At 39.2% G+C, this 27,512-nt stretch overlaps 1 protein-coding gene across 19 annotated transcripts in view; it reads left to right on the plus strand.

Moving 5' to 3' along the window:
• Nucleotides 1-27,512, plus strand: part of CPEB3 (cytoplasmic polyadenylation element binding protein 3) — a 181,886-nt gene that overhangs the window by 49,046 nt on the left and 105,328 nt on the right. For 10 of the 19 annotated variants that reach the window (XM_037904945.1, XM_037904942.2, XM_037904946.2 and 7 more), the window contains 2 exons: nucleotides 644-803; nucleotides 22,676-22,732. In XM_037904945.1, coding sequence (XP_037760873.1) covers nucleotides 644-803; nucleotides 22,676-22,732 — 217 coding nt within the window. The remainder of the gene's footprint in view (nucleotides 1-643; nucleotides 804-22,675; nucleotides 22,733-27,512) is intronic. The other 9 variants (XM_043552386.1, XM_037904947.2, XM_037904948.2 and 6 more) reach the window with 1 other exon arrangement.

A 27,512-nucleotide genomic window follows, 5' to 3' on the forward strand; every position in this document is an offset into this window, starting at 1 on the left:
TCTTGAGGTTTTTTTGGTGCCTGACTCAATATTTTTGAACACTTGAGGCTGGAAGTACTGCCCCCCTTAGCTCTTTTGCATTGCCTTGCACCCTGTTGTGTACCTTTTATAATCTGAGAGTTTGCCTCTGCCCTGTTAGACTTCCATAGAGGAAAGCAACAATGCTCTGTTGGGAAGCTGTGACTGCCTGAGCACTGATTGCTTCTGCACCACGTCTGTTCAGAGAAGCCCTATGTCAGAAAATGAAGGCAGAAGCTGGAAACAAAGAAATACAATATTAAAACTCTGCATGTCACTCTTTATCTTCTTCCAAAAAATGTGTGGGAGGAGGGGTTATTTCCAAATCCTAATTAAATGTAGAGAATGTTACTGCGGTAAGAGTTATACACACCTGTTTAGGGAGAAGTATATGTTAAAACTCTTAGCGTGTATTATTTTGAGCAGTCCCATGTATTATCCCTTTTAACACTATATTTATAAATATCACAATTATAATTTATCTTGATTTATTATAAATGTTAAAAAGTGTCATGGAGGAAAAACATATAACTGGTAATGCTGAAGTAATACAATGTACAAAGTGTGCTTGTGTTATGAAATGACTATATTGTAACAGTGTTTTTCTTTCTGTCTTTTCTTTTAGGACCGGAATAGGCCCTATGACACTTTTAACTTGCACTCTTTGGAAAATTCCTTAATGGATATGATAAGGACTGATCATGAGCCTCTGAAAGGTAAACACTACCCTCCCAGTGGCCCACCAATGAGTTTCGCTGATATAATGTGGAGGAATCATTTTACAGGTTAGGAATATTCATATGTCCATGCTTGCTTGGTGTTTAAACAAAAATCAACTTTTCAATAATTGCTATACATTTTCTGCTAGTAAACAGAGTGGTGAATATTTAAAGCTGCTATTAGCCCATCTAAAAAACATGACTCTATAATCTCAGATGGCCAAGGCTAAATGTGTGTGAATGTAGTATGCCATATGTGCAAGATGATGAATTCCAATGTTATCTCAGCTTTAGTTTTATAGAGGCTTGTTTTTGTTTTCAGTCTTAAAAAATTGCTCAGTAAGGTTTTCAGCTTCAGTCTTCTATTTCAGAAAACAAGCAATTAACAAGAGTCCAGTTCAATTTTTAATTTTGTGTAATTTTTTTATAGTAGACCATTTTGCATGAATCATTAAGTTAGAAGATAGTGATCTAAAATATCCCCTTTATCATGGATATTAAAACAGAATTTAAAGAATATCTTACACACACACACACACACACACACACACACACACACACACACACACACACACACGTATCCTAGCAACTGTAGCAATACTTGTGTGATCCAGTGTGAGATCCAAGTTTGACAGCTGGTATTGTGATCTCCAGACTGGCATTGTTGTGAAAGCACCACGCTCAGCAATAGAGAGATGGGGTTTTATGTCTCTCACCTACCCAGGCAGTTGAGTGATGGTGCTGACAAGCTCCAAAGTATGATGGCTGTGACACAAGACTGCGTGTGTAGTGTCAGAAAACTGAAGGAATGGAACTTTGAGTTTTGAAAGGGGTAAAGAGAACTCGGAGGGAAAAAAAGATTAGAGATGTATCAAAAGGAAAAATATTTCTTGCTGGTGTGATTTATACACAGTAGATTCAGTTCTTGCATCAGACAAGTATACAAATTGTCATGTGTATGGTACTCAATCAGGATGTGACATATAGGAACAGACTACTTGTCTATCAAGTACAATATCCTGGCTTGAGCAGTTGTTACTACCCAATACTTTCATTATCTCTGCATGTATAATGACAATTGTTGTTGGTGCTAAAGTTGGGTGATAATTGCAATTAACTCAATATTTGCTCACTCAAAGACTGTTACTACTTTCCATCCTCAAAGTAAAAATCCTTAGCAATTTTGAAACAAGGATGTGCAGCTATTCTCAAATTTAACAAGTCAGCAAAGATTACAAAAAGACAGATGGATCTGTAGATTGATTTAGCATGAATTAAAATCCAAATGGATGGATTGGAAGTAGTGTAACTTATTTGCTTGGTGGATTCAGGGAAATATTGATGATTACTTCTGATGATGATTACTTCTTCAGGAGCAGATCTGCCCTTTCAACTGCAGGGGTACAGATGAAACTACTTCTACTGCTCAGCTGATGCCACATGAGTGAGTGGTCTGGGAAACTTTTTTGTTTACTAATTCATGCAATTGTACTTTTACATGCAGAGATAATGAAAAGGGATCTTGAGGTCATAGTGGATTACAAGATAAACATGAGTCAACAGAGTAACATTTGTTGCAAAAAAAGCAAACATCATTCTGGGATGTATTAGAATGAGTGTTGTAAGCAAGACATGAGAAGTAATTCTTCCACTCTACTCCATGCTGATTAGCCTCAGCTGGAGCCCCGTTTCCAGTTCTGGGCATCACATTTCAGGAAAGACATGGACAAATTGGAGAAAGTCTAGAGAAGAGCAACAAAAATGATTAAAGGTCTAGAAAACATGACCTATGAGGGAAGATTGAAAAATGGGTTTGTTTAGTCTGGAGGAAAGAAGATGGGGTGTGGGGGGGAGGGGATGGAACAGAACAGTTTTCAAGTACATAAGAGGTTGTTACAAGGAGGAAGGGAAAAAATTCTTCTAATCTCTGAAGATAGGACAAGAAGCAACGGGTTTAAATTGCAGAAAGCGTGGTTTACCTTGGACATTAAGAAAAATTTCCTAACTTTTAGGGCAGTTAGGCACTGGAATAAATCTTTGTCATTGGAGATCTTTAAGAGCAGGTTAGACAAACACCTGTCAGGGATAGTGTAGACGATACTCAGTCCTGCCATGAGTGCAGGGCACTGAACTAGATGACTTTTCGAGGTCCCTTCCAGTCCTATGATTGTATTATATACACACACGCGCACACTAAATATTTGAGGGCAGCAGGAACTAAATTTTTCCACTGTTGTTGATCTAAGATTCAGGTATCCATGGTGAGACGGGTGAGTTGGTTTCTAATTAAAACAGCTACAGTATGTGTGAAAAGCTAATAAATATATCTTTATGTGGAATACAAAAAAAAAGTTTCAGAACAGGCAAATCTCAATCAGCTGTCATGGATAACGTTTTGTTTTCTGTGCAAAGGGTAGTTGCCAAGTCATCAGCAAGGATAGAACATGCTCTCCTAGCCAGTCAGATCTAGTAGGTGGAGTTTTTCCACAGATGCTGCTATCCAGGGCCAGCATTGGTAGGAAATCCAGAAGAACTTTCAAACTGCAAACTATCTGGATCTGTGGGGGCATGTGACTTTAGTCAAAGGGGGACCAGGCAGATGGTTCTTCAAAGTGTTTTCCTCTGCCCACAAACATAATCTGTCTTCCTAGGATTCAACTTCAGGCAGTTCTTCCTCTTCTGTAGATGCTGGAGTATGTTCTGTCTTATTCAAACAAGCTACTACAATTAATTTAATGGAAAGTAATACTCTCATAGTAAGTAACTGAAAGCTTCAGAGAGACTGGCGGGTGGTTTATGACTATTCTCAGTAAGTGGACATATCTCGTTTAGCTCACTAGGTAGAGCTACCACTCTAAAATCCAAACATTCCAAGTTTGTTTCAATTGAGATGGATCTCTCCCAAATTAGGGTATCTTTAATTTGAGAAGATTATCTTTAGTTAATGAATTGCTCACCCTTGGTAAAATAGGCTAATTTGCCGAAATTACTCTTGCTAGTATGCACTTACATATCAATTGGCTTTATTAATCGTACTAGTTCTAGTATTGTACAAGTTTTCAAACAGATGGGAGAGGTGAAAAGACATAGCAAAAGCACTGTTTTTGGAAAATAGAGGCAAGCATTAGCTCATTCTAGTAAAAAGTTTCACTCTGCCTTCCAAACTATACAAATCTTGGAAGCTTCAGGCCTGTTGCAGAGCCAATATGACTATTTCAGAGAATGTCAGCCTGCCAGTGGGCAATGAACAAACTTTTCACCAAATATTCAGTCTTTTTTGAGATGGCCTTTTCATATTCACACTTATGTGATACCTTGCTCCCAGCACTGCAGAGCTTCAGAAATCTTCTGGGAAAGTGGTGTCTACTGGGGCCACAGGAGCCCTGTCATTTGCCAATGACTTTTGAGGTAGAGATAACAAAAGAGAAGTGTTGCCCCCAGCTGCTTCTGTTCCTTCCTTTTCAAGGGCCAAATGGAAATGTAGGGATTTTCTCTCTGCCTAAAATGTTTTTTGTTTTTGATTTTTTACCCCCAAGGGAGGGGTGTGGGTTGGTGGTGGGAGGTGATTCCAAATTCCTTTGGGTGTACTTTAGTTATGCCATTACATACCTAGGCCAAGATTTTCAAAAATAGGACCATAAAGTTAGGCCCAAGATCTTGGTCCTAGGTTTTTACTTTGAAGTAGGGTTCTGGAGTACAACCAGAAGGTCTAATTGACTTTAAGGATTCAGATATGAAGGGCAGAATTAAGTGGTGTGCAATACATCATTCCCTCCTGGGAGATATCTCAGCCCCTTGTGCTCTGCCATTTGTTCTATGTGAGGAAAGTCCATTCTTGGATCACTGCACTTGTAAGGCCATCAATCACAGGCCTGTACTAAAAGGCAGTGAAGGCACCATGCCTTTCTTGGCTCTGACATACGATCAGGTGTTTGTCCACTTTGTGCTGGGATACTTTGAGTTTGTCTCCTTTGTGCTTGGTTCCAACAAAATTGGTAAAGGACAGGACAGAAAAAGTGCAAAGGGATCTTCAGTGCTGGAGTTCTCAGCACCAACCTGGAAAAAGAAGAAAAAACTTCAAGTGTCTAGAGAGTATGCAGTTGAGTTATTTGCAATGGCACTGGCAATACAAGGAACTCATTCAGCTTTGCCCATTTTCCTGGTCACTAGGATTCCTGGTTCTTCTCCAGTGATAGTCAATGTTAGTCTTTCGGCACTATCTCCAGAGCATAGACTGGTTCTTTTTAAAAAAAATAGGAGTACTTGTGGCACCTTAGAGACTAACTCTAAGGTGCCACAAGTACTCCTGTTCTTTTTGTGGATACTCTGCAACTTGGTTCTTTTTAGTGCACTTTTCTGGGGGGAAACTCAATAACCAATTCTGATGAGGCTGGACTCAGATGGAGTCTCCTATACTCTGTTCTGTGAGTTTTCCTAATCTGCCTGGTGTGGGCTTATAGGCCCTCAGGCGCAGCTGTTGGATCAGGAGTGTGTCAATATCCTGGGCTCTTACTCTCTTAGGCTCCAAGGGGTTCTCTCAGCTTCTCCACCCTCTTGGAGTGCCTCATTTCAGGCCCCTTCCCTTGCCCTCCCTCTAGCCCAGTGACTAGCTGGCCACACTGATAATTTTCCTTTGCAACCATCAGGATCTGGGGATCCTCACTTTCTGCATCTCCCAAGTCAGTTAAGGTGTCATTTCCCAGTCACTTCTTGTGCCACCTGACCAGTTTCAACATCTGTGGCCTTGTCCCCTCTTTTGGCCAATATTCCTAACCACCTGTCATATTCAGAGGAGGAAGAAGGGGAAAGGACTTGGAACAACCTTTTTTATGGTGAGCAAAAGGGGATTTCTTCAGCCTCAAAACTTCTAAGCATATATGTGTGACAGACTTGCAAATATCCTATAATATCCACAACAAATATTATAGCATTAAGATAAACCTTATTGAATTAGAGTTAATACCTTTCAAGGTACATTGTATTAAAATGCAATTATGTATGTGCTGTTGTGGCACTGTGTGTGTGTTCTTCAGTATAGAGGCGTGATCCTAATGAACGTCCTCCATTACCAGCTGTGATAGGGTCAGGCCAGATGGCTACAGGAGAGTGATAGAAGGTAGATACATTAGCCCTAGATTAAGCAGGTCTCTTTTCCCTGAGTAAGATAATGGACTGTTCCTGAACAATCAGGAAATTGCTGGAACCAATTATGGCAGGCAGGCTAATTAGGACACCTGGAACCAATTAAGAAGCTACTAGAATAAATTAGGACAGGCAGGCTAATCAGGGCACCTGGTTTAAAAAGGACCTCACTTCAGTTAGTGAGGCACATGCGAGGAGCTGGGAGCAAGAGGGTGCAAGGAGCTGAGAGTGAGAGGGTGTGCTGCTGGAGGACTAAGGAGTACAAACGCTATCTAGCATCAGGAGGAAGGTCCTGTGGTGAGGGTAAAGAAGTTGTTGGGAGGAGGCCATGGGGAAGTAGCTGTTGCACAGCTGTTACAAGAAACGCTGTAGGCTTGAACCTGGAGTAGAGGGCAGGTCCGGGTTTCCCCCACATCCTGCCAACTCCCTTTTGGATACAGGAGGAGTTGTCCTTTACTGTGAGTCCCACCAGAGGGGAAGGTCCCTGCAGGGATTGTTCTCCTTCAGTTTCCCCATGCTGGCCAGTGATGAGGTTAGCTGAGTGAACGGCAGGTTTGAGCCACTAGCAAAAGTGGCCAAATTGAGGGCTGCCTTGAATCTCTGAGGTGAGCAAATCTGCCAATAAGCACAGGACCCACCAAGGCAGAGGAGGAACTTTGTCACGCAGCCTTTGAAGTCCCCCTGGGGGGAGGTATGCATATACTAGTTCAAACTGGATTCTCCAGAGACAAAGAAGACTTTTGGATAAATAGCTTTAGTTTATACTGACTGAAGGCTGCCTTCCTGATCCAGCAAATGGACAGGATCCCTGGTCCACAGAGGACCCCAGTGCTTAGGGGAGGATTGGAAGGATTTGGCCTGCTGAGGCCTCATAAGACAATGTACTTGTCCTGAGCTGAAGCTCTGATGGACTTGTAACCACAAGGATGCCCTTAGGGTGGTGTATTAAAACACTGCATTTCCCAGAGCCAGTATGAAAGTTGGGAGGAATTCTGCTGAGCTTATAAGCATACATGTAGGTTCTTTTATTGTTTTTTAATGTTTTCTCAGTAATGCTTTTTACCATAAGAATAAAGTTGGCTTGCTTAGGAACTGCTACGTGGTACCTTATGTTTGTAGCAATTGGACTGTTGCCTGCCTCTGAAGAGAAAGTAAGCAGGTGTCCTGTCTGTGCTGGAAAGGACACAATGAAGGCAGGGGAACTGTACAGTCTGGGAATACCACAGTCAGAAGGGAGAGAGACTTGCGTCTCAGTCTGAGAGGAGAAACAGTTGGGGAGCTGAAAGCCAAGAGAGTAACCTTACTGAACCACTGAGGGGAAATTTGCAGTTGCAGTTTCTCTGAACTGTGACAATATAGTCACTGTTTCTCTTTCACAACCACTTTCAGGAAATTTCAGGGGCTATTACAACATATGTCCAAGGGACCTGGATTTGGAAAGTTCATTTGCCCAGGAAAAGATAAACTGGGAGTTTGACATCTGAAAGTCCCAAAGGAAAAGGAAACTCTCTCCCTATTAATGATGATTTACTGGACATGGCTAAGGACATTTGGTTGATATTAGCCTTGTTCAGAGCCAGATGTAAGAGGGCAGATTGCCTTCATCAGGTGCCAGGATAGAGGGGGCAATATATCCTAACCTGCCCTTCTTCTAGCTAGCTCATTAATGGTGTCAGAGCTGATGAAAGGAGGAGAGGTTCTAAGACAAGTTTGGGCTATCCTATCAGACCAGGATGCCAGAAAGATTGGCTTTTGGATGAGGAAAGGGTACTTTAGGTACCTCCGTAGTCAAATTCTGTCATGGGCAAGATACCAATTTAATCTAATGGGCCACCTTCTTGAGGAGCAGATAAAGGAGCTGGTGACTAAGGAGCATGTAGTATCCACCCACATCCTCTGGGCAGTTGAAGTTGCTTCAGACTATTCATGGCATCAGCTATTTCTTTCAAATTATACTTTTGCCTCTTTTTGAATTAGGCCTTTCATCTAAAGCTTAGTCTTATGTGAGACCTCCTGTTCAAGAGGGAAGAGTCTTTTCAGCCTCAAGATGGGCAAGATGCTGGAGAAAATGGAAGGACATCAATTCCACAGTTAGGTCTTTCTGACTCTTCCAACAAGGTCAGAGAGAGGCATCCTCTTCTGGTGTCATCCTCAGGCTTCCAGCCTCAATTCATGAAGATATCACCTCAAAAACATCAGAAGAGGCAATAGTAAACAACTGTGATGAGGCAGCTAAACAGTGATGGCTCAGCAGAGTGGTGTGCTGAATCTGCTACAGTGTTGTTGGTTTTTCCCTCTGTTGTGCTCAGGAAAATGCAAAGTCATCAGCAGGAGATTCTGTGGCAATTCAGAGGAGAGTTAGAAAAGTGGGTCACAGAAGAAGGATGTCTGGCCCCTAGGAAAAGTGTGGCATATGAAAGCAAGTTGAATGACATTGAGACCCTTAGGTGCTAGAGGCATACAGCCTTAGCAGATAAAGCACCTACAGTGCATGCCTCAGTGCACCAATTGTACCCTAGTTACTGGGGACTTGCAAGACAAAGTTTGGTACTGCAGCACATTAGAGACCTTACAAAAGATCTACAATTACACATTTAATTACCATAAAGTGCTGGGTACAAGAGATGCTGGGCTTGAATATACCGTTTTGGTCTTCCTCATGTTGCCTCTTATCCTGTTTTAGTGATCCTCCCCAAGCAAAATTGCTCAGAGCAACGATAAGCTCTGTTAAATATGTGGGCCTTGGAAGAAGTGCCTGAGCTATACAGAAGAAAAGCTCACAGGCACCAAGAGGTATGTTCCTCAAGTAGAAAATACGCAGAGACAACACACTCAAATCATAGTTAAGATGGGTTTTACTGTTTGTGAAAACTTAGAAAATAGTGTACATGCTATTTCTATTTCCCTATTGCTACTTAGCACATCTTTGTAAGATAAATATTTGCTGAGCAGTTTCCCATATACCTATGTTAGTCTGTGATTGTTTGAGACTCTGACTACATATACATCAGATACTCAGAGGCAAGATGTTTTCCAAGCATACTTTAATAACTTTGAATGTCCTCCCTTTCATCTAAATTTTCAGTGCTATATCACATTAATATTGCCTTGTGCATTTAATTCTATGTTTGCAATGGTAATAGAGAGACATACCTGTTTTTAAAAGGCTTACTGGGTTAGTGGAGACTAAGATAAGACAGTGTTCTCCTTTGCCTCCATATACAATAGGACCCATGTAAACTAGCAAACTATAAACTTTTTCTCTTATTAGATCTTTATTCTCCTTCCTGTTATGTTGTGTTATTTCAGTCAATAAAAATATTTTAAAGTTTTAATGTTTTATAATTGGAAGTTCTTCTATACAAAGATATATTTTTCTATGGATGAAAACTTTGTTTCTTATTAGAAATCTATTTAGAAGCCAAAAATAAATGACTGATCTCCTTTAAAAACAAGTGTGATTTGAATACATTTTTAAAGGCCATGTTGTGGTATCTTAGCTTCCCGTATTTGAAACGTAGTCAAGAATAACATTGGAGAATAAATCTCTGTAGTTGGTATGGCAACTAGTACAATTCTATCTAATTATTGTAAATTGTACATTTTAACTGCTATTCTCATTCCATCCATATACAAATATATAAAAAGCAACAATATTACTTTTCTAGTCCTTATAGTGATTCCATAGGGGTCAGATGTACAACGGCTACAATTATTTAAGTTGTTTAGTTTATCCAGGCTATATTGTTAATTAATCTCATAGGTTTTGTGAGTATAGTGGCATCTGTCGCAGAAGGGACAGTCAATTTTCCATCCTACTCTTCAGTTAATTGCTGGCTTTTACCTTGAAGCCCACTTTCTGTTCTAATTCTTTGGAGAATGCTTTGGCAAAGAAATGTGAGTCTTATGGCATGACTGAAGGAAGATGAGAGGAAATGAGAAAGGATCATATATTTGTGTTCTCTCAATCTGCAGCTAAACTTCATTTATGTTGCACTAAATTTCACAATTCCCCATTCAAGTGAAATGAATGTTCCTAAATTTGTTTTACGCTGGAATATCAGCTCTAAAAATAGTATTCAGTTGTCATTCTTCACAACACTTGCTGTAGAAAGACTAGTTGCAGCATACTATCCCCTTCTTAATGTTTCATTCCCTTGACACACCCTACCAGTGCCCTTCCTGTAAATATTGATGAAGAAGGGACACTGAGGAAAAAACGAAAAAACAGAGGCTAGTTCAGTAGCTTGTTCAAAGAGAAACAAAATAATGTTTCCTCTAATCTTTGCACTAGGCTAAAGGACTTTTTTTTCTTTTTCTACCTGTGTGTGGACACCTATTGCCATCCTCGATCAAACCAAATGGTCCATCTAGTCCAGTATCTCGACTCTGACAATTGTACCAGAAGATTTAGAGTAAGTTGCAACAAACCACATAGTAGAAGACTATGGAATAACCTGCCCACAAGGAAAATTTTTTCCAATTCTCATGATATAGTTGTCTGGTTCTGCCCTAAAGCATGAAGGTTTATAACCCTCTTCTTAAGTTTGATTTTTATTTATTTTTTTATTTAATGTAACTGTGCCATGAGCATGTTTACCACTTAATTGCCTACATCCAGTGTATCTATTCTTTGACATGTTTCCCTAGATGCTGAGTCTTTTCTTTTTTTTCTTTAAGTTAGGTTGGGGATGCAGACATTTAACTGATACTTTTTAAAATCTTCCCTGCCACATCCTCTCATTGATTTATGGCTTTATGTGCATCTGCAGCTCTAATAACTCCATTTTATCCTTCCTACTTTAAAACCCAGCATCTTATAAAGAAAATTGTTCAATATTTTAAAAAAAATTTATGGGGGAGGTTAATTTTTCTCTAGTAAGGTTATGAATTTGCCCTCTTTCAACTTTGAATAAAAGAAGCTTAACCAAGGTGTCTAACACAGTGTTGATGCTACACAAAAGATACGTACATGGAGGGTGGAGGGGAAGACTTGCCTATCTCCTTTGACTGAAGCCATAATTCCTGTTTCATTTTCCTGTTCAGTACAATTTATTGTAAAATTGATGTAGTAGATACAATAATATTATGAAAACTGACCATTTATGAGCTAAATATACTTCTTCTGCTTGAAGATCCTCATCTATTACATGTGGCATCTATATAACAGCAGTATGAGTATTTTGGCTATGAGGAATATGTGGCTTGTTAATAAATATTTTATTGCTCTCTCTTGCTGCTGGCTTTCACTACTCAGTAACAGCATATCTTTTTGTCTATTCAATGAAAGTTAGAAGAACTTACTCAATAACAAGCTTAAACTGTCTAGGCCTCTGCTTCTTCACATTAATACAAACTAGTTTCATAACTGGTGGTTGTCAAACATGTGCAGTGAGAAAATGATCACATACCATGACAACTATGATGAATAGATCCTCATGTCTGGTTGTGGTAAACAGTAGTCTCCTTGTTCTGTGAGCACACATTAGGTTGACACATTGTAGGTTAGAAATAGGTGCTTAAATTATAGTTGCTTCTTGATACTTTTAAAACTTGGAAGCATCCAAATGGAGCTGAATTTTTTGTAAGCCTCTAAAATGTTTGTTATGGAAATACAGCAGACCCTGAACTATAGCACTGCTGCTCTTACTGTTGTAATTCTTTTGCCCAGTATGTTGGTACAGTGCTGTGTAAGTATTAATTGTGTATAGATTGAATAAGCAACAATGTGCTGAAAATCTGGCTGCCCTTATTCCTAGTCTTATACATTACTGGTTATTGTGTAACTGGAGAGTATCCTTGAAAAGATGCAATTATTAAAATAAATAAAAAATTCCCTTCTCTGCTGGAAACATGTGGAGTCATTAACCTAAATCCAGTCAGCTGAGGTCACATGCACAGATTTATGTAGGTGATTTCTTAACCTTTAGGTCTTTCTGCAATCTGACCTGTTTTGTTTTGTTATGAATGTTAGTTGAGAATGGACTTTTGATTTTTGAAAGATTTTTTTTCTATTTTAAGCCATGATATTTTCCCCTTTGTTTCCTAAAAGACATAGGATACATGGTTTTGAAATCAAAACATGGCAAGTCTGCCTATATTTTAATTACTGTCTTGATTTCTGGGTGGAGAGGGAGAATTACTTATGTGCCTGTTGGAGCTTTGAGGAGTCCTTCCTTCTACCTTCAAGGCACTCTCCTATAGCTCTCATTCTTCCAGCTGAAAAATTGGTTTTGAAAGGTATCTGCTCAGGTTCTCAATTTCATCCTGCTAAAAAGATAAAGGCACTCTCCATGGCTGAGTGCCTGTTCTATATTACTCCCAACCATTGCTTCTCTGGTGAGCAGTTGATTTGGAACTGGAAATCAAATCAAAGTTTTAAATATGGCTTTGCAGAGCACTACTACTAAGTGACATGGCTTCTGATTTCAAATTGCATGGACTCCAAGTAAACAATAAGCAACTCTCATTAGGATGGGATAAAATATGTTCTTGTTTAGGCAATTGTAAACTAAAAAATTCCTAGTTTTAATCAGGAAGAACAGGTGGTACATAGCTTTCTTTACCAAAACTTTTTCTTATCTAACACTGTCCTAAGAAGGTGTACAAATGCAAACATATTTAGGACCCTTTTATAGTATTGGCAACTACATTAATCACTACTATGTAATACAAATGTTGAAGCTTTCAAGATAAATTTAGCATTGGTCATGAAATTTAATTTTAGCCGCCATCATTTTTATCCATTCCTTCTGAATGTAATGTATTACAACATTAATTGAATACATATATAATATTACTAACTTTCTTGAACAAAATGAATTGATGCATATGAGGCCATGTTTTATGAATGTAAGGAATTCTACTTTTTACAACTCTTAAAGTGTGCAGATCCATTTTACAGTACTATCCAAACGTGATGTTGAAACTGACGTGATAGCCTGCTGCCAGTCTTAATTTGTAACTAGTGCGACTATTGTGTCCTCTTATAATTTGTAACTAGTATCAAAAATTACTCTGAGAGCTATGCTGCCAGGGGTTCTTACTCCTGTTAGGATAACCTAAGCTGGCAGGTCAAAGGGTAGGGATCAAACAAAATGCAGTCCTTTCTTCCTCAAGGTTGGGGGTTGAGTGATGGGCCAACAACCTGTGCTCATTTTATCTTTTAAAAGTTAAAATACAGAAATAAAGCAAGGTAGCCATTCCAACAAACATCATGCCAAAGTAATGGACTCTTGCTTAATAGGAATTATGAGTCTTGGTGAAAGCTGCCAAGACTCTGAGAAGTTTTTTACTAAAGATAAAACAAACTATGAAAGTACATTTCTGGAACATGAGGCCAATGGCTCTAACACCAAACGCATGCAGGTGATGGAAGAAATGGATGAATATAATCTCCAGAGCCTTGGAATAAGCAACTGTTGATTCCAGGAGCTGAAAAAAAGCAATTCAAAAATGAAAATAGTCTTAATATATGCAGGGATTCAAAATGGTTGTCACTTTGAAGGAGTAGCTTTAATTAAGACTTGCAAAGCAGAAAAATCACTTATACACTGGGACCTAATTAACAGCTGATCTCTCAAAGCTATATTTCAAACACAATAAATGAAAATGGCAATATTATACTGAAATGGAAACTCCACAGCATAAAGTCTACAGTATGAAATTATTCTATTTGAATTTTCGGAAGCTATTTTATACATTCGGTCTTCTGTGTCTCCACTAAAGAGTGTGAATTCGGCAGAGTGCATCTACAGTACCAAGGCTAGCATCAAATGTCGGAGCAGTGCACTATGGGTAGCTATCCCACAGTTCCTGCAGTCCCTGCTGCCCATTGGAATTCTGGGTTAAGCTCCCAGTGCATGATGGGGCAAAAACATTCTCGCGGGTGTTTCTGGGTGTGTGTTGTCAGTTGCTCCTCCCTTCATGAAAGCTAGGGCAGACAATTGTTTCGCGCCTTTTTGATGTGCAGACGCCATACTGCTTTCAGCAGATGGTGCACCGCTGCTCTCCTGCTACTATGAATCCACCTCTCATCTTCCTATGTAATCTCTACTATCTACTCTCTTTTCCTTATCGAACGCTTCCGCTGCCAACTCTGCTCGGCCATCGTGAACAGAGCAGCACAGCTTCTGCCGCCAACTCTGCTCTCCTGCTATTGCTGTGCTTCTGAGCTTCTCCATGTTGTCTGTCCTGGGCTCCCAACTCCGTAAAAGCTACAGAAGACAACCATTTACCGCCTTTTTTTTTTTTGGATACCATGAACCGAACAGCACCTCTTCTGCTGCCACTCTGCTCTCCTATGTTTCGCGCCCTTTTTCCAGGATTACCCATGCAGGCACCATAGCCATGGAGCCCGATCAGATCTCTGCTGCAGTTTTGACCATTGTAAATACCTTGCACATTATCCAGCAGTATGTGCAGTACCTGCAAAACCGGGCAAGGAAGCGACGACAGCGCAATTACGATAGTGATGAGGACATGGACACAGACGTTCCTAGAAGCACGGCATGTGGCAATTGGGAGATCATGGTGGTGTTGGGCCAGGTTCATGCTGTGGAATGCCGATTCTGGGCCCGGCAAACAAGCACAGACTCGTGGTACCGCATAGTGTTGCAGGTATGGGATGATTCCCAGTGGCTGAGAAACTTTCATATGCGTAGGGCCACTTTCATGGAACTTTCTGACTTGCTGTCCCCTGCCCTGATGCACAAAGACACCAAAATAAGAGCAGCCCTCACAGTTGAGAAGTGAGTGGCCATAGCCCTGTGGAAGCTTGCAACACCTGACAGCTCCCGGTCAGTCGGGAATCAGTTTGGAGTGGGCAAATCTACTGTGGGGGCTTCTATGATGCAAGTGACCAGCTGCTATCAAGGGTGTTGACTTTGGGAAATGTGCAGACCATTGTGGATGGCTTTAATGCGCTGGGGTTCCCTAACTGCGGTGGGGCGATAGGGATATGTGTTCCGTCTATCTTGGCCCCAGAACACTGGGGTGGCCAGTACATAAACTGCAAGGGGTACTTTTCCATAGTGCTGCAAGCACTGGTGGATCACAAGGGACGTTTCACTGACATCAGCGTGGGATGGCTGGGAAAGGTGCATGATGCTCGCATCTTCAGGAACTCTGGTCTGTTTGAACAGCTGCAGGAAGGGACTTACTTCCCAGACCAGAAAATTACTGTTGGGGATGTTGAAATGTCTACAGTTATCCTTGGGGACCCAGCCTACCCCTTAATGCCATCGCTCATGAAGCCGTACACAGGCACTCTGGACAGTAGAAAGGAACAGTTCAACTATAGGCTAAGCAAGTGCAGAATGGTGGTAGAATGTGCGTTTGGACGTTTGAAAGCGTGCTGGTGCAGTTTACTGACTCGGTTAGGTCTCAGCACAACCAATATTCCAATTGTAATTGCTGCTTGTTGTGTGTTCCACAATATCTGAGAGTAAGGGGGAGACATTTAGGCGGGGTGGGAGGTTGAGGCAACTCGCCTGGCAGCCAGTTTTGCACAGCCAGACAACAGGACGATTAGAAGAGTGCAGCAGGGCACGCTGCACATCAGAGAAGCTTTGAAAGCCAGTTTCATGACTGGCCAGGGTATGGTGTGACAGTTGTGTGTTTCTCTTAAAGTTACCCACCTCTGTGTGTGTGTGTGTTTGTGTACATATATATATATATATATATATATGTCACAATTGTTTAAAAACCGTTTTGTTATTTGTTGCTTCTTCTGCATTCATTTCAATGCTTTCAAACTTCCGGGCCCCCTTTCCCATAGCAAGCAATGCCTGGTGGGTTTGCCATATAAAAGGAAGGCCTGTGGGCTCTCTGGGATGATCACTTCGCACAACACCCTCCCCTTCCCCCCCCCCCTCCCCCGGTGTGGCTCCAATGAGGCTCTGAGCAGGGATGAGCCCTTTAAACTGAACGCAAACAGCCCAGCACGGCTGGGTTTCCCCCTACTGTGTGGCTCCAATCAAGCTCTCACTTACCAGAAGTGCCTTCTCCAGGGTCATGGTCCAGGAGCATGCCTTGGGAGTGGGGGGAGGCTATTGGCTCCAGCATTAAGAATAGTTCCTGGCTAGGGGGGGAAACTGATTCCCCACTTGCTACCTGTGCACTGTTGTCGTCGTCCTCCTCTTCGCCTTCCAAAAACTCATCCTCCTCGCTCTGTGCTACTCCCTCTTTGCAGGTGTCCATGGACAGTGGTGGGGTAGTGGTGGCGTCACCCCCCATAATTACATGCAGCTTACGGTAGAAGCGGCATGTATGGGGCTGTGACCCAGAGCGCCCGTTCACCTCCCTGGCTTATTGGTACGCTTGTCTGAGCTCCTTGATTTTTTGTACGACACTGCTCTGTGTCCCTGGAGTAGCCTCTTTCCATCACGGCCCTGGAGGCTTTAGTGTCCGTATTTGCGTTTCTTATTTTTGGAACGTAGTTCTGCCATAACAGATTCATCTCCCCAACATGCAATGGGATCCACTACCTCCCATTTGGAGCATGCTGGAGCACGTCTGCAAATCCAGGACTGTGGTCTCTTGTGATGGTGGTGACGTCTGCATGGTCGCCTGTGATGGTGGTGACCAAACAGGAAATTCAAAAGTTCCCGGGGCTTTTACTGCCTACCTGGCTAGTGCATCGGAGTTCAGAGTGTTGTCCAGAGCGGTCACAAGGGAGCATTCTGGGATAGCTCCCGGAGGCCAATATCATCGAATTGCGTCCACAGTACCTGTAACCTGGAACTGCGATCTTGATTTTAGCGCTACTCCACTTGCCGAGTGGAGTACAGAAATCGGATTAAAGAGCCCTTTAAATTGAAAAAACTGGTTTGGTTGTGTGGACAGAATCAGTTTTATTTCGAAGTAACTCAGCTAATTCTGAAATAACCGCGTAATGTAGACCAGGCCTAAGAAGGAAGCCAAACTTAACAGTCAGATCTACTTCCTGAGCAAATGCAAGAAACAAAACATCATCCCCAGAGGACTCACCGTCTATAACCCTCTGACCACTACATACCACTCAGAAATTGGTCCTATAAAAATATATTACCTCACCCACGTTGTGTCTTTCATATCCTGGGGCCATCATGACTACAATAACACTGAAACAATATTTGCACCAACCGATAACTACGATGATATTAAAAAGTTAGTTCTACATTTGCCTTCAAACTCTGACAATTTTCTCAAGCATGGCATCTGCTTAGTAATGGGGAACTTCAATGCCATGGGTGGGGGTGATAACAGAGGAGAAAGCAATGGGCAAGCATGGCTTTTGTTGCCAAAATCAGAATGGTGAAAGAGTGATAGAACTGTGCTTAGTATCAAGGATCCTAATTGGCAGAACACTACTCCAATACAAAGTTGTCCATAAAGTAAAATGGAATTCCTTAGAGGGAGTAACCAGGAACCAGACTGAGTCAACAGTGTGCTGGAAGGAAATTTAGATCTGCTGTCTGGGGTGTCACAGCATACAAAGGAGCTGATGTTAGAAGTGACCACAATTTGTGTGTCAAGATTGAAGATCAAACTTAAGAAAAACAAAACCACCAAAAGAACCAGAAAACTGACAGCAAAAGCCTATTAGACAGGACATTTATAGTAGCAATTTCAAGTTGAACTGAAAAACAGATTTCAGATGGTACAAGACTTAGATCCATCATAGAAAGTCAACATTAATGTGTCATGGTGCTTTTTTCATGACAGTACTATAGATGCCAAGTTTTTCCCCACACAAGCAAACATCAAGTCTGGTGTGTTGAACTCTGTGAAATAAAAGAAACAAGTTAAAGCAAACATTAGCTCCTCAAAAAGACCTCCAGAAAAAAGCATCAGCAAAAATCTGTATGAAATAAAGGATGAAGCCATGTAAAGTAGCACAAAAAGAGATAAGAGGAAATACATAGACAACAATGTCAAAGAATCTGGAGTGCCTGCTGAAAGAGGTGGTGATAACACACTTTACCAACTCAACAAGGCTCTAAATGGCAAGTTTACACTAGCTTGGGGGCCATGTTAAGGATAAACAAGGAAAGACTCTAACAGAAAAAGAGCAAAGGCCAATGGGCAAGCACACTAACTCCACAAGAAATTGTGAACTTTGTCAAAGAATTTAAATAGTCAAAATTAGACATTGTAACATCTCATATCACAAAGAAAGAAGTGAAAGACTCAATGAAAAAGTTTTAAAATCTGGGAAAGCTACAGACCAAATCGCTAGAGAAGTGTTGAAAGCATGTGAGGATGAAATCATTGATAAAATCACTGAACTTTTCAGCAAAGCATGGGACTAGGAAAAGCCTCTAGAACAACGGAAAAATATCATTATACTGTAGTCAAATACCAGAGAAAGGTGACACAAGCAACTGCAATAACTGGTGAGATGCTACTGCAGAAGGCTTTGCCTATCCCTGAAGGGAGTGTATCTTAAGCAGAAAAAAAAAGAAGTAGTTGAGGCAAAGCTAAGGGAGGAGCAGGCTGGATTTTTACCTAGAAAATCGTGTGACGACTAGATTTTCACCCTAAGAATAATCATCGAAGAGAGCATTAAATGACAGAAACAAGTATTTGACAGTATCCATCACAATTCACTCAGGAAGTGTTCTGGTGTGCCAACAAAAATATCAAGACCTTATAGCAAGGTACAGCATGCATGGTTAAAGTACATGCAGACTTGAGTGAATAGCGTAATATAGATACCGGTGTCAAAAAAAGGATGCTTTCTCTCACCTCTCCTGTTTGGCATTGACTTCATTATGAGAAAAAGAATAGATGGATACCATGCAGATATTGCATGGTTCAGTAACAGTACACTAGAAGATGAAGATTTTGCTGACATCTCTTCTAATTGACATCTCAACCAACATGCAAACAAAGACCAAAAGACCAGCATTGCAAGAAAAATTGGGTTAATAATTAGTTGTGAAAAAACAAATCTCGTGAGAAACCCAGCAAAGCCCAACTCAAGTATTTGTTAGAAGGCAAAGGAATACAAGAGGTGAGTCAATTCACATACTTTGCTAGTGCAAGCTAGTAGAGATATCCAGAAGAAATATTATTTAGGAATTGGCGATAGCTGCATTCATCAGCTTAAAAAGATTTGTTCACTGAATCTACAACTTAAAGACCAAACTATGAATCTTCAATTCAAATGTTATTTCTGCCTTAACATATGGATGTGAAAGCTGGAAAAACACAAATGGTGTAGACAGATTTCTAAATGCGTTCAAAGGCAAATGCCTCAGGGAAATACTGAGAATAAATACATGGAATAAATTTATAACAAATGCCAAGATTCATCAGAGTTCAATCCTTATCTACATTGTTATCCAGAAAATAAGATGGAAATATCTGGGATGTGTCAAGTATGATGCCAGAGTGTCTGTCTGTCTCATGGCAGGAGTCCCTTTGGGCAGCTGGAGGAACATGGAAAAAGGGCCAACTGAAAGAATCCACGGTCCTTAGAAAGGGAAAACTTATGAGACATAACACAGAGGACTTGCAAAGAGCATCCCAGAATAGATTGGGGTTGGGGGCGATGGGAGGAGCCTTTTTTGTGCCCTAAGCAACGTCACATGGCATGGGAAAGATTCAGAGATTGACAGTAAGCTTTTTGTAATGGAGACAGAGAATTTTTGCAGCCTAAATACACCAATTACAGATGTACTAGCAAAGCACATAATTGAAACTATGCAGATAAGATAAGTGTGAAACTAAGACTAGCAAACTGAAAATCGCAGGTGTGGCTTGAGTACAAATATTGGTTAAATAGTTTTCAGAAGACTTTTTTTATGTGACATGAATGAGACGTGAGTGTCCATGCCTAATTTTCAACTCCTCACATCTTTTGTTCCAGACTTCTCTTGCTAAATTTCTGCCTGTTGCTTTTAAAGTTAGTTACTAAGAGGAACTGTTTTGGCTAAAGGCATTCCATAGTGTTGACACTATAACTGAATATGTGGTAAAAAGAAAAGGAATACTTGTGGCACCTTAGAGACTAACAAATTTATTTGAGCATAAGCTTTCGTGAGCTACAGCTCACTTTATGCTCAGATAAATTTGTTAGTCTCTAAGATGCCACAAGTACTCCTTTTCTTTTTGCGAATACAGACTAACACGGCTGCTACTCTGAAACCTGAATATGTCATATAATTCTTTTGGAGATCAGGTACTATACTTGCACTCCTAAAGTGATGGCTTTCCAAATCAATCATATCTACTTTTCAACACAATCTTCTCCTTGAAATATGTTCCTGGTTTGATGGCAGATTTACATAGAAGACTTGGGCATAAGATAAAATTAAGTATATAGCAAAAAAATTAAAAATTTGTTGATGCTAAAATGCTTATGTGACACTTCATCTGCCTTTGGCCTACTATTTTTACATTGAGTAATTTGCCATGTAATATACTAATATATTCTGCAGTTAATGCAATACAATGTACACTCACTATTAGAGTCTTTTCAAAGCTGTACGGAATAGATTTCTAACTCTCCAGTGCTGATTAGATCACCCATATTTAATATGGTATTAATACAAGAGTGAATTTTCCAGTATTTTGCTGTTTATTAAGGCAATTAATTTATTATTTTTGGGGTGTGTGTGTCTTCAATGGCATGATGAGAACTTTCCCACAAGGTCACATGTGTATATATATGTTTCAGAGTAACAGCCGTGTTAGTACTCCTTTTCTTTTTATGTATATACATGTATATCTCCTTGCATGTACAACCCTACATTTTTGCTGCTCTTGAAAGATAGCTGAAAAGAAAACTTAAAAATAGCAGGCCAAGGGCAGGTGACAAAATGTCATGCAGGCAGCACCTGGCACAGTGACTGCCTGAAAAACAAAACAAAACAAAAAACAGATGTCTCACACTTGATTCTATTTTTGTAGCTGGTTAAACAGCAGAATTTCAGCTTTGGCAAAGAAAAAACAGTGGTATGGGGGAGAGAAACCCCAAACCTCCTGGATCAGGACTGGAATTTCTAGTTTCTTTATAACATTATCAGTTTTTTTCAACTAAAAACATAATTGTAAAAATTAAATAATTGGTTTGCAGTACTAATAACTATAATTAATTATTGTATTTGGCAGAGATTGGTATGTATGTAACATTTGTAACCTTGTACTAATTAATGTACTTAAAGGGTACTGCAATAACTTTGACAAGAATATAGAAGTATTTTTCATGTTCTTACACTAACTAAAATAATGGCTGTGTCAGTGTTTCCACAGCATCAGGTTAACATAACAATACACTGTGAACTTTAGTAGATTGTCTCCAATTGGAGAGTCTGACGTAGTGTAATGCAGAGCTTCTAAGAAGTTTTGACTCAGGAATTTGGAAAATAAAGTGAAAATTCTGCGTTGCCACTCCCTACAAAAAAAAAAAAAGTGAAGTGCCACTTCTTTCTTATACTATTGTGGTGTTCTGCAGCTTTATTTAGTGTAGCTTTTCCAAATTAATTTAAATGATAAATTATTAAAAATTTGTTTTTTCTTAAATGCTTAGTAAAGTCACAAGTGTCTTGAATCAGAATGTTGCATCTGTGCACTAAGAGTAGTAATTACAACAGGATAGTCTTCTGTGATTTCAGATGAAGGCTTTCATTTCTAGGTAGAAACTGAAAATATGAGAGAAGGAGAAACAGACAGATTGTCCTCCATTCTTCTTTCAGCGTACACTTTTTAAAAACAGAGTGAGGTTTTAATTTATTGGGTAGGAGTGGGGAGGGACACCTATAATAAAGAAACTAGTTGGATATATTGTTCCTTTAACAGAGTAGGTCTTGAGCTCTGTTTCAAATCCTAATATATCAGGTTTTCTCCACAACCAGGCAATAAATACGAGCCTTTTACCTAGCTCTTCCTGACTTAATCACAATTCTAAGGGCAAAATCATAACATGGACTGAACTACAATACTCTTAAATAGTCAAGAGTAAATAAGTAAAGTTGATTATAAATGGATGTAATTACTTTGCTATTCCTGATTTCTTTTTTCCTCTTCCACGTAGCATGGAAAAAGATCACATAATAGCTTTCAGTTGGCTGGGATTTTTGGTTCAGAAAGTCCTATAATAAAGTTTTCAGTGTTCTTTCCCTAGGGCATGTTTTAATATTTCATTAATCAGATAATCTCTAAGTGAAGATGAAGATTAATCTTAACAGAAGTACAGCTAACTTCCGTTTCTTGCTCTTTGAGGTCAAGGTTGACTTTTTGTGGATCCTCTCTCTATGGGGACAAAGTATCACTACTTTGATTTTTTCCTTCCAATCTCTAGTGATTGGAATATGCAGAGAACAACTCAGTATTATGTGGAAACTATCATGGAAAACACTGAACTCCTTGTTGGCATTGAAATTTTGTGGGGTTTCCAAAATGATTTGGTCACTTATGCTACTTACTTCGAAGGCTAACCTAAAAGATGCAGTTTCAGTGAAGTGGAAGTACAAGCTTGAGTGATGAAGTTCTGTCTCTTGTATAAAGCATAAGGCAAATTGAGAGAGTTCTTAGAAAATCATTATTGCTGTCTGCTTTATTCTTCCAGTTGTTTTGTTGCTTGATCTTCAGTATTTTAACTTTTTATACTTCCATTTTATATATTGTATATTTTAAATGTACGTTCACCTAGATGTTCATTCTGGCAGACTGAAATTACAAATAACATGACCTGTTGCAATGGTAGTATTTAACTTTGGAATTCATTCAGTTTCAAAATAAGATGCTGAATTTTAGCCTTTTTGTGTGTGTGATGTGCTATTAATAAATAACTTCTGTTTACTTTGTAGGGCGGATGGGAATAAACTTCCATCATCCAGGAACAGATAATATTATGGCTCTTAACAGTAAGTAGTTTGTCTATAACAAATTTTTGACATGAGAAATATTTTTTTACAATACATTCTTATACTTTATATGTATAATATTTAGATTTAATGTACATGTGTGTGTGTGTGTGTATATGTGTGTGTGTGTGTGTATTTGTATAGAGAGGAGAGGTCAAATAAAATGTGGAGTGTGTATTTAATCATAACTTATTGTTGAATCAATCGGAACTTAAATTTGTGGATATTACATTATAATCACTCAGTTAATACAGATTTTCTTAGTATGATCGATAACGAACACTTCTTTTACATCTGCTGCGTGTACTTTATTGGGCACCTGGTAATGTCTATTATAGTTAACGTTGTACAACTGTTTCCATTATAGTCTCCTGTTTTCATGTGTTCAAATCTTGCTGAATTTTTCTATGTTTGGTCTCTGACTCAAGGTGTTGTTTTATTTTGGTGTGGCATCCCCACCAAATTGCTTCAAAGTTTCTTTAATTAAGGTTCAGAGAGGATGAAAACATTATTTTCCGAATACAAAAAAACACCACCTCCACTTAAATAAGGCTGTACTGAATGTTTTGAAATTCAAATCCTGAATAATGGAATGGAGCTGGTTAGTCTTCATTTGAGAACTAGTGCTTTGGTTTGGTTTAGAAAAGAAAAAGGTGAAGATTAGTCATGACAGATTACAAATTTTAGTTGTGAATGGGTGCAATACTAATGTTAACTCTATAAGGGGAAACTTCAGAAGAAACTGTTAAAATCTGATATGAAAGTTGTTTGGATTCTAAGGAGAACATGGTATCGTATATCATAAAAAGTAGTGGAAAGTGCTAATAGCCACCAAAGTGTATTGCAGAGCTGAGCATGTGAATACTTAATCATCTGATCACAGGGAAATACTTAAAGTAATTGCTTGTGGTTATTTTTAAACATGCACTGAAGAGGTAAAACAATCTGGATCCTGTTAGAGAAAATATGGAGTTCTGCTTTATCACATATCTGCAACCTGGAATGAAGGGCCACTGTATATGGAAATGTAAAACAAACTTTTCCAAGCTTCTTATAGTCCAAGGTGAAGCCCTTGTGTGACATACATATACAAAGAAATAGTTTTATTTTGAGGTGCAAATCTTTTCCAAAAGCATTGTGTTAGAACAACATGAAATTACTGATCTATTTTGTAGCAATTGTGATTTTTCTACTATATCTTGTAGAGCATTTTTGGCTCTTGCTCTGAGTCCGCCACGTTCTTCCAATCCACAACCTGTGTTGCTGAAGTTTGCAGATCTTTTGAGGCTCTTCCAAATGATACACTTTTTTTTTTAAAATGGGCTACGATACAAACTTAAAAAGTAGGTTTTATTTGATTCATAGAACTTGATACAAGTTTTTACTTCTTAGTAAATAGCCATTTGGAGTTTTTTAAATCAAACTTCTTACTTTAAAGCCAGTTTTTATAGATCCAACAAAAATTTCTGTTGTGTGCTCTTTTTGTTGGTTTTTCAACAATTGATTATTAAATGGATTTTTCTAGAGTGTGTCATCGCAGGTAGCTGCTTGTGTGCAATATTTTGGCATAAGGCACATAAACGGTTGTGAAAGGAATAGTCATGTTTAATTGAGCAGAAATTCTCAATATGACTAAAACCACTATTGAGAGACTGCTCAAATGTGTAGAGGGGAGGGAACAATCTGAAAACCCTGCCGCTGTGCTTTGACATGAATACTGGTCTTGGGGAGCTTGTGTGTTAATTGTTTTTAACTTAGGCATTTCAATGCACTGATTGCAGTCTTCTGTGTGATAACATTATAATTGTGACAGTGCAAGTATTAATTTTAGTTGGATATTTGCTTTTTATAAATAATGTAAATATGAATACAGGATAAATTCCTGTAAAATAGTGGTAACTGAAGTGAGTGTTCTGTATAAACTTTAGTTCCCAAATGGAACAGTGTCAAGGTTCCTTCCCCACTCTGAACTCTAGGGTACAGATGTGGGGACCTGCATGAAAACCCCCTAAGCTTATTTTTACCAGCTTAGATTAAAACTTCCCCAAGGTACAAACTATTTTACCTTTTGCCCTTGGACTTTATTTTGCTGCCACCACCAAGCGTCTAACAAATATATAAACGGGAAAGAGCCTGCTTGGAAACGTCTTTCCCCCCTAAAATCCTCCCCAAATCCTACACCCCTTTTCCTGGGGAAAGCTTGATAAAAATCCTCACCAATTTGCATAGGTGAACACGGACCCAAACCCTTGGATCTTAAGAACAATGAAAAAAGCAATCAGGTTCTTAGAAGAAGAATTTTAATTGAAGAAAAAGTAAAAGAATCACCTCTGTAAAATCAGGATGGTAAATACCTTACAGGGTAATCAGATTCAAAACATAGAGAATCCCTCTAGGCAAAACCTTAAGTTACAAAAAGACACAAAAACAGGAATATACATTCCATTCAGCACAGCTTATTTTCTCAGCCATTTAAACAAAACAGAATCTAACGCATATCTAACTAGATTATTTACTAAGTTCTAAGACTCCATTCCTGTTCTGTTCCCGGCAAAAGCCTCACACAGACAGAGAGAACCTTTGTTTCTCCCTCCCCCCTCCAGCTTTGAAAGTATCTTGTCTCTTCATTGGTCATTTTGGTCAGGTGCCAGGGAGGTTATCCTAGCTTCTTAACCCTTTACAGGTGAAAGGGTTTTTCCTCTGGCCAGGAGGGATTTAAAGGTGTTTACCCTTCCCTTTATATTTATGACAAACAGCAATAAATATCATTGTGCTTTTTATGCAAACTCTTCCTTTCTAAGTAGCTGAATATATTCTACTTTTATAATTATCCATAGAAACTGGTAAGCTGCTTCTGTCCTTCTTTATTTTTTTTTTAAGTAGATGGGAAATACAAGTATAATACTACTTACCTCATACTGAATCCCTTTGAGAGTTGGTGTTCTACAGCATGTGTCATGTTCTACTGATTTTACTAACGATAATTCAAGTTCAAGCCCAGTTTAAACATACATAAACAGGATATATAATCCAGTTGGATGGTCTAAGCATACTAAATCGAATAATTATCATACACATTTTTATTATGTAAATTGTGGAATTGTTGAAAATTCAGCAGTACATACGAACTTTCATAAACAAAGACTTGGAAATATTTATAAAACATATACATTACTTTTGCAAAATAAGTGAAGAAATATATTTCCTTCACCTGAGTCTTGTTTCTTTGGATTAAATTCACCACAAAGTCAAAAGCTTGCAGAAGGTCCCCAAACTATGTTTAAATCCCATGTTAAGAACTAGATTGGGGTGTAAATGGTTGGGTTGGCCTTTGTAAGCCCTCTGCACTGAGGTAAATATAAGCATAAAACTTTTTTTTTGTTTTCTTTAACTTTGAAATGAATTGTATGATTTGCTGTTACGTCTATTTAATGTGTTTGTTTTACTGTTAACTGCAGATATCTAATCTAAGCATTCCTGACAAATATAGAACTCTATTTCTATTTGTTTAGTCACATATGACAAACTATGCTACTGCTGTAAGGTGTATCATGAATAAATAGTCCAAGCAGAAACATCCCTAGCCCCTGCCAAAATAATCTCACTTTGAATCCGAGAACTCCTCAATGGAGATTTCAGTTGAACTGTCTCGGGGGATAATTGGACAATGAACACAGTTTCTTAAGTCCACTATGATGATCAAATTTAAACATAATTTATGTATAATCTCATACCGGCTCCTTGAGTCAAAAACTCACCCAGTAACTTCTATTTATAGTGTTTAGCCAGGCATTCAAATTTGAAAGTGCTCATGGATAGATTTGGAAAAATAATGACCGCTGTGAGGTATGAGCGGGTAATACCATTCCTCTGTGGGATGGAGTAAGGATATAAACATTCCTTATCAAAGCAGCCAAAAATGGCCAGGACCATACTTGAGCAGAGTTTTGAAGGGGATTGTACTGTCACTAGCATCTTAGGCCATGTCTACACTAGGAGTGCTTTATCAGTATAGGTATACTGTGTCAGTTAGGAATCCTACCTCTTCTTGCCCCTCACCAACATAGTTATGCCAGCAGAGAGAGAGAGAGTGTGGACCTGACCTTAGTACAAGATTAGTTATTAGTGGACGGAGTCAACAAATGTTCTATTGGGCGTGCAGGGAAGGAGAGTGTGTGCGGGTGTTCAGGAACAGTAATAAGTCAATGAGATAAAAGGGGAGGTAGCTTAAAGCTAAATGAGTTAAATGATCATGAATGCTTTTCTTATCCTGGCTTTTGGTGGCATTCAGCACATCTATTATAGTGGCATGGCAGCCCAGCTATATTTAAGGTTACATCATGACATCGGTTTAAAGGTCGACATTTAGATTGGGAAAATCTGTATTTTACTAGTGCAAGAGGTGGAGGCGTGGCTACTTCTTGATTCTGGGGCAGGTTACTTTGGTGTGTCTAAAGAGACATGGTGTGTAGGTTTGGACAGTGTAGTTACCTTAACCACTGACAGAAAAAGTGTGTGCGCTGCAAGGGTTTTCAGTGTTTGGATTCTGGTTGATTCCTGGATCATGAGATTGCAGAAGTTTGTTGGAGAGCAAGTTGCACACCATGACCTGGGGATGTCTTATTTGGCTATGTATGCAAATTGAGGGAAATAAATACAATTGCTAAATGACTACTAATTCCTGCCAATAATCTTTTTCCATTCAACAAACTGGGAAATTCAGTGGAAAAATCATAGTAACGCAGAGGTAAGCTTGCTTGGTGGTATATCATCCTCTTAC

This window comes from Chelonia mydas, chromosome 7, assembly GCF_015237465.2.
Source record: "Chelonia mydas isolate rCheMyd1 chromosome 7, rCheMyd1.pri.v2, whole genome shotgun sequence".
NCBI lineage: Eukaryota > Metazoa > Chordata > Testudines > Cheloniidae > Chelonia > Chelonia mydas.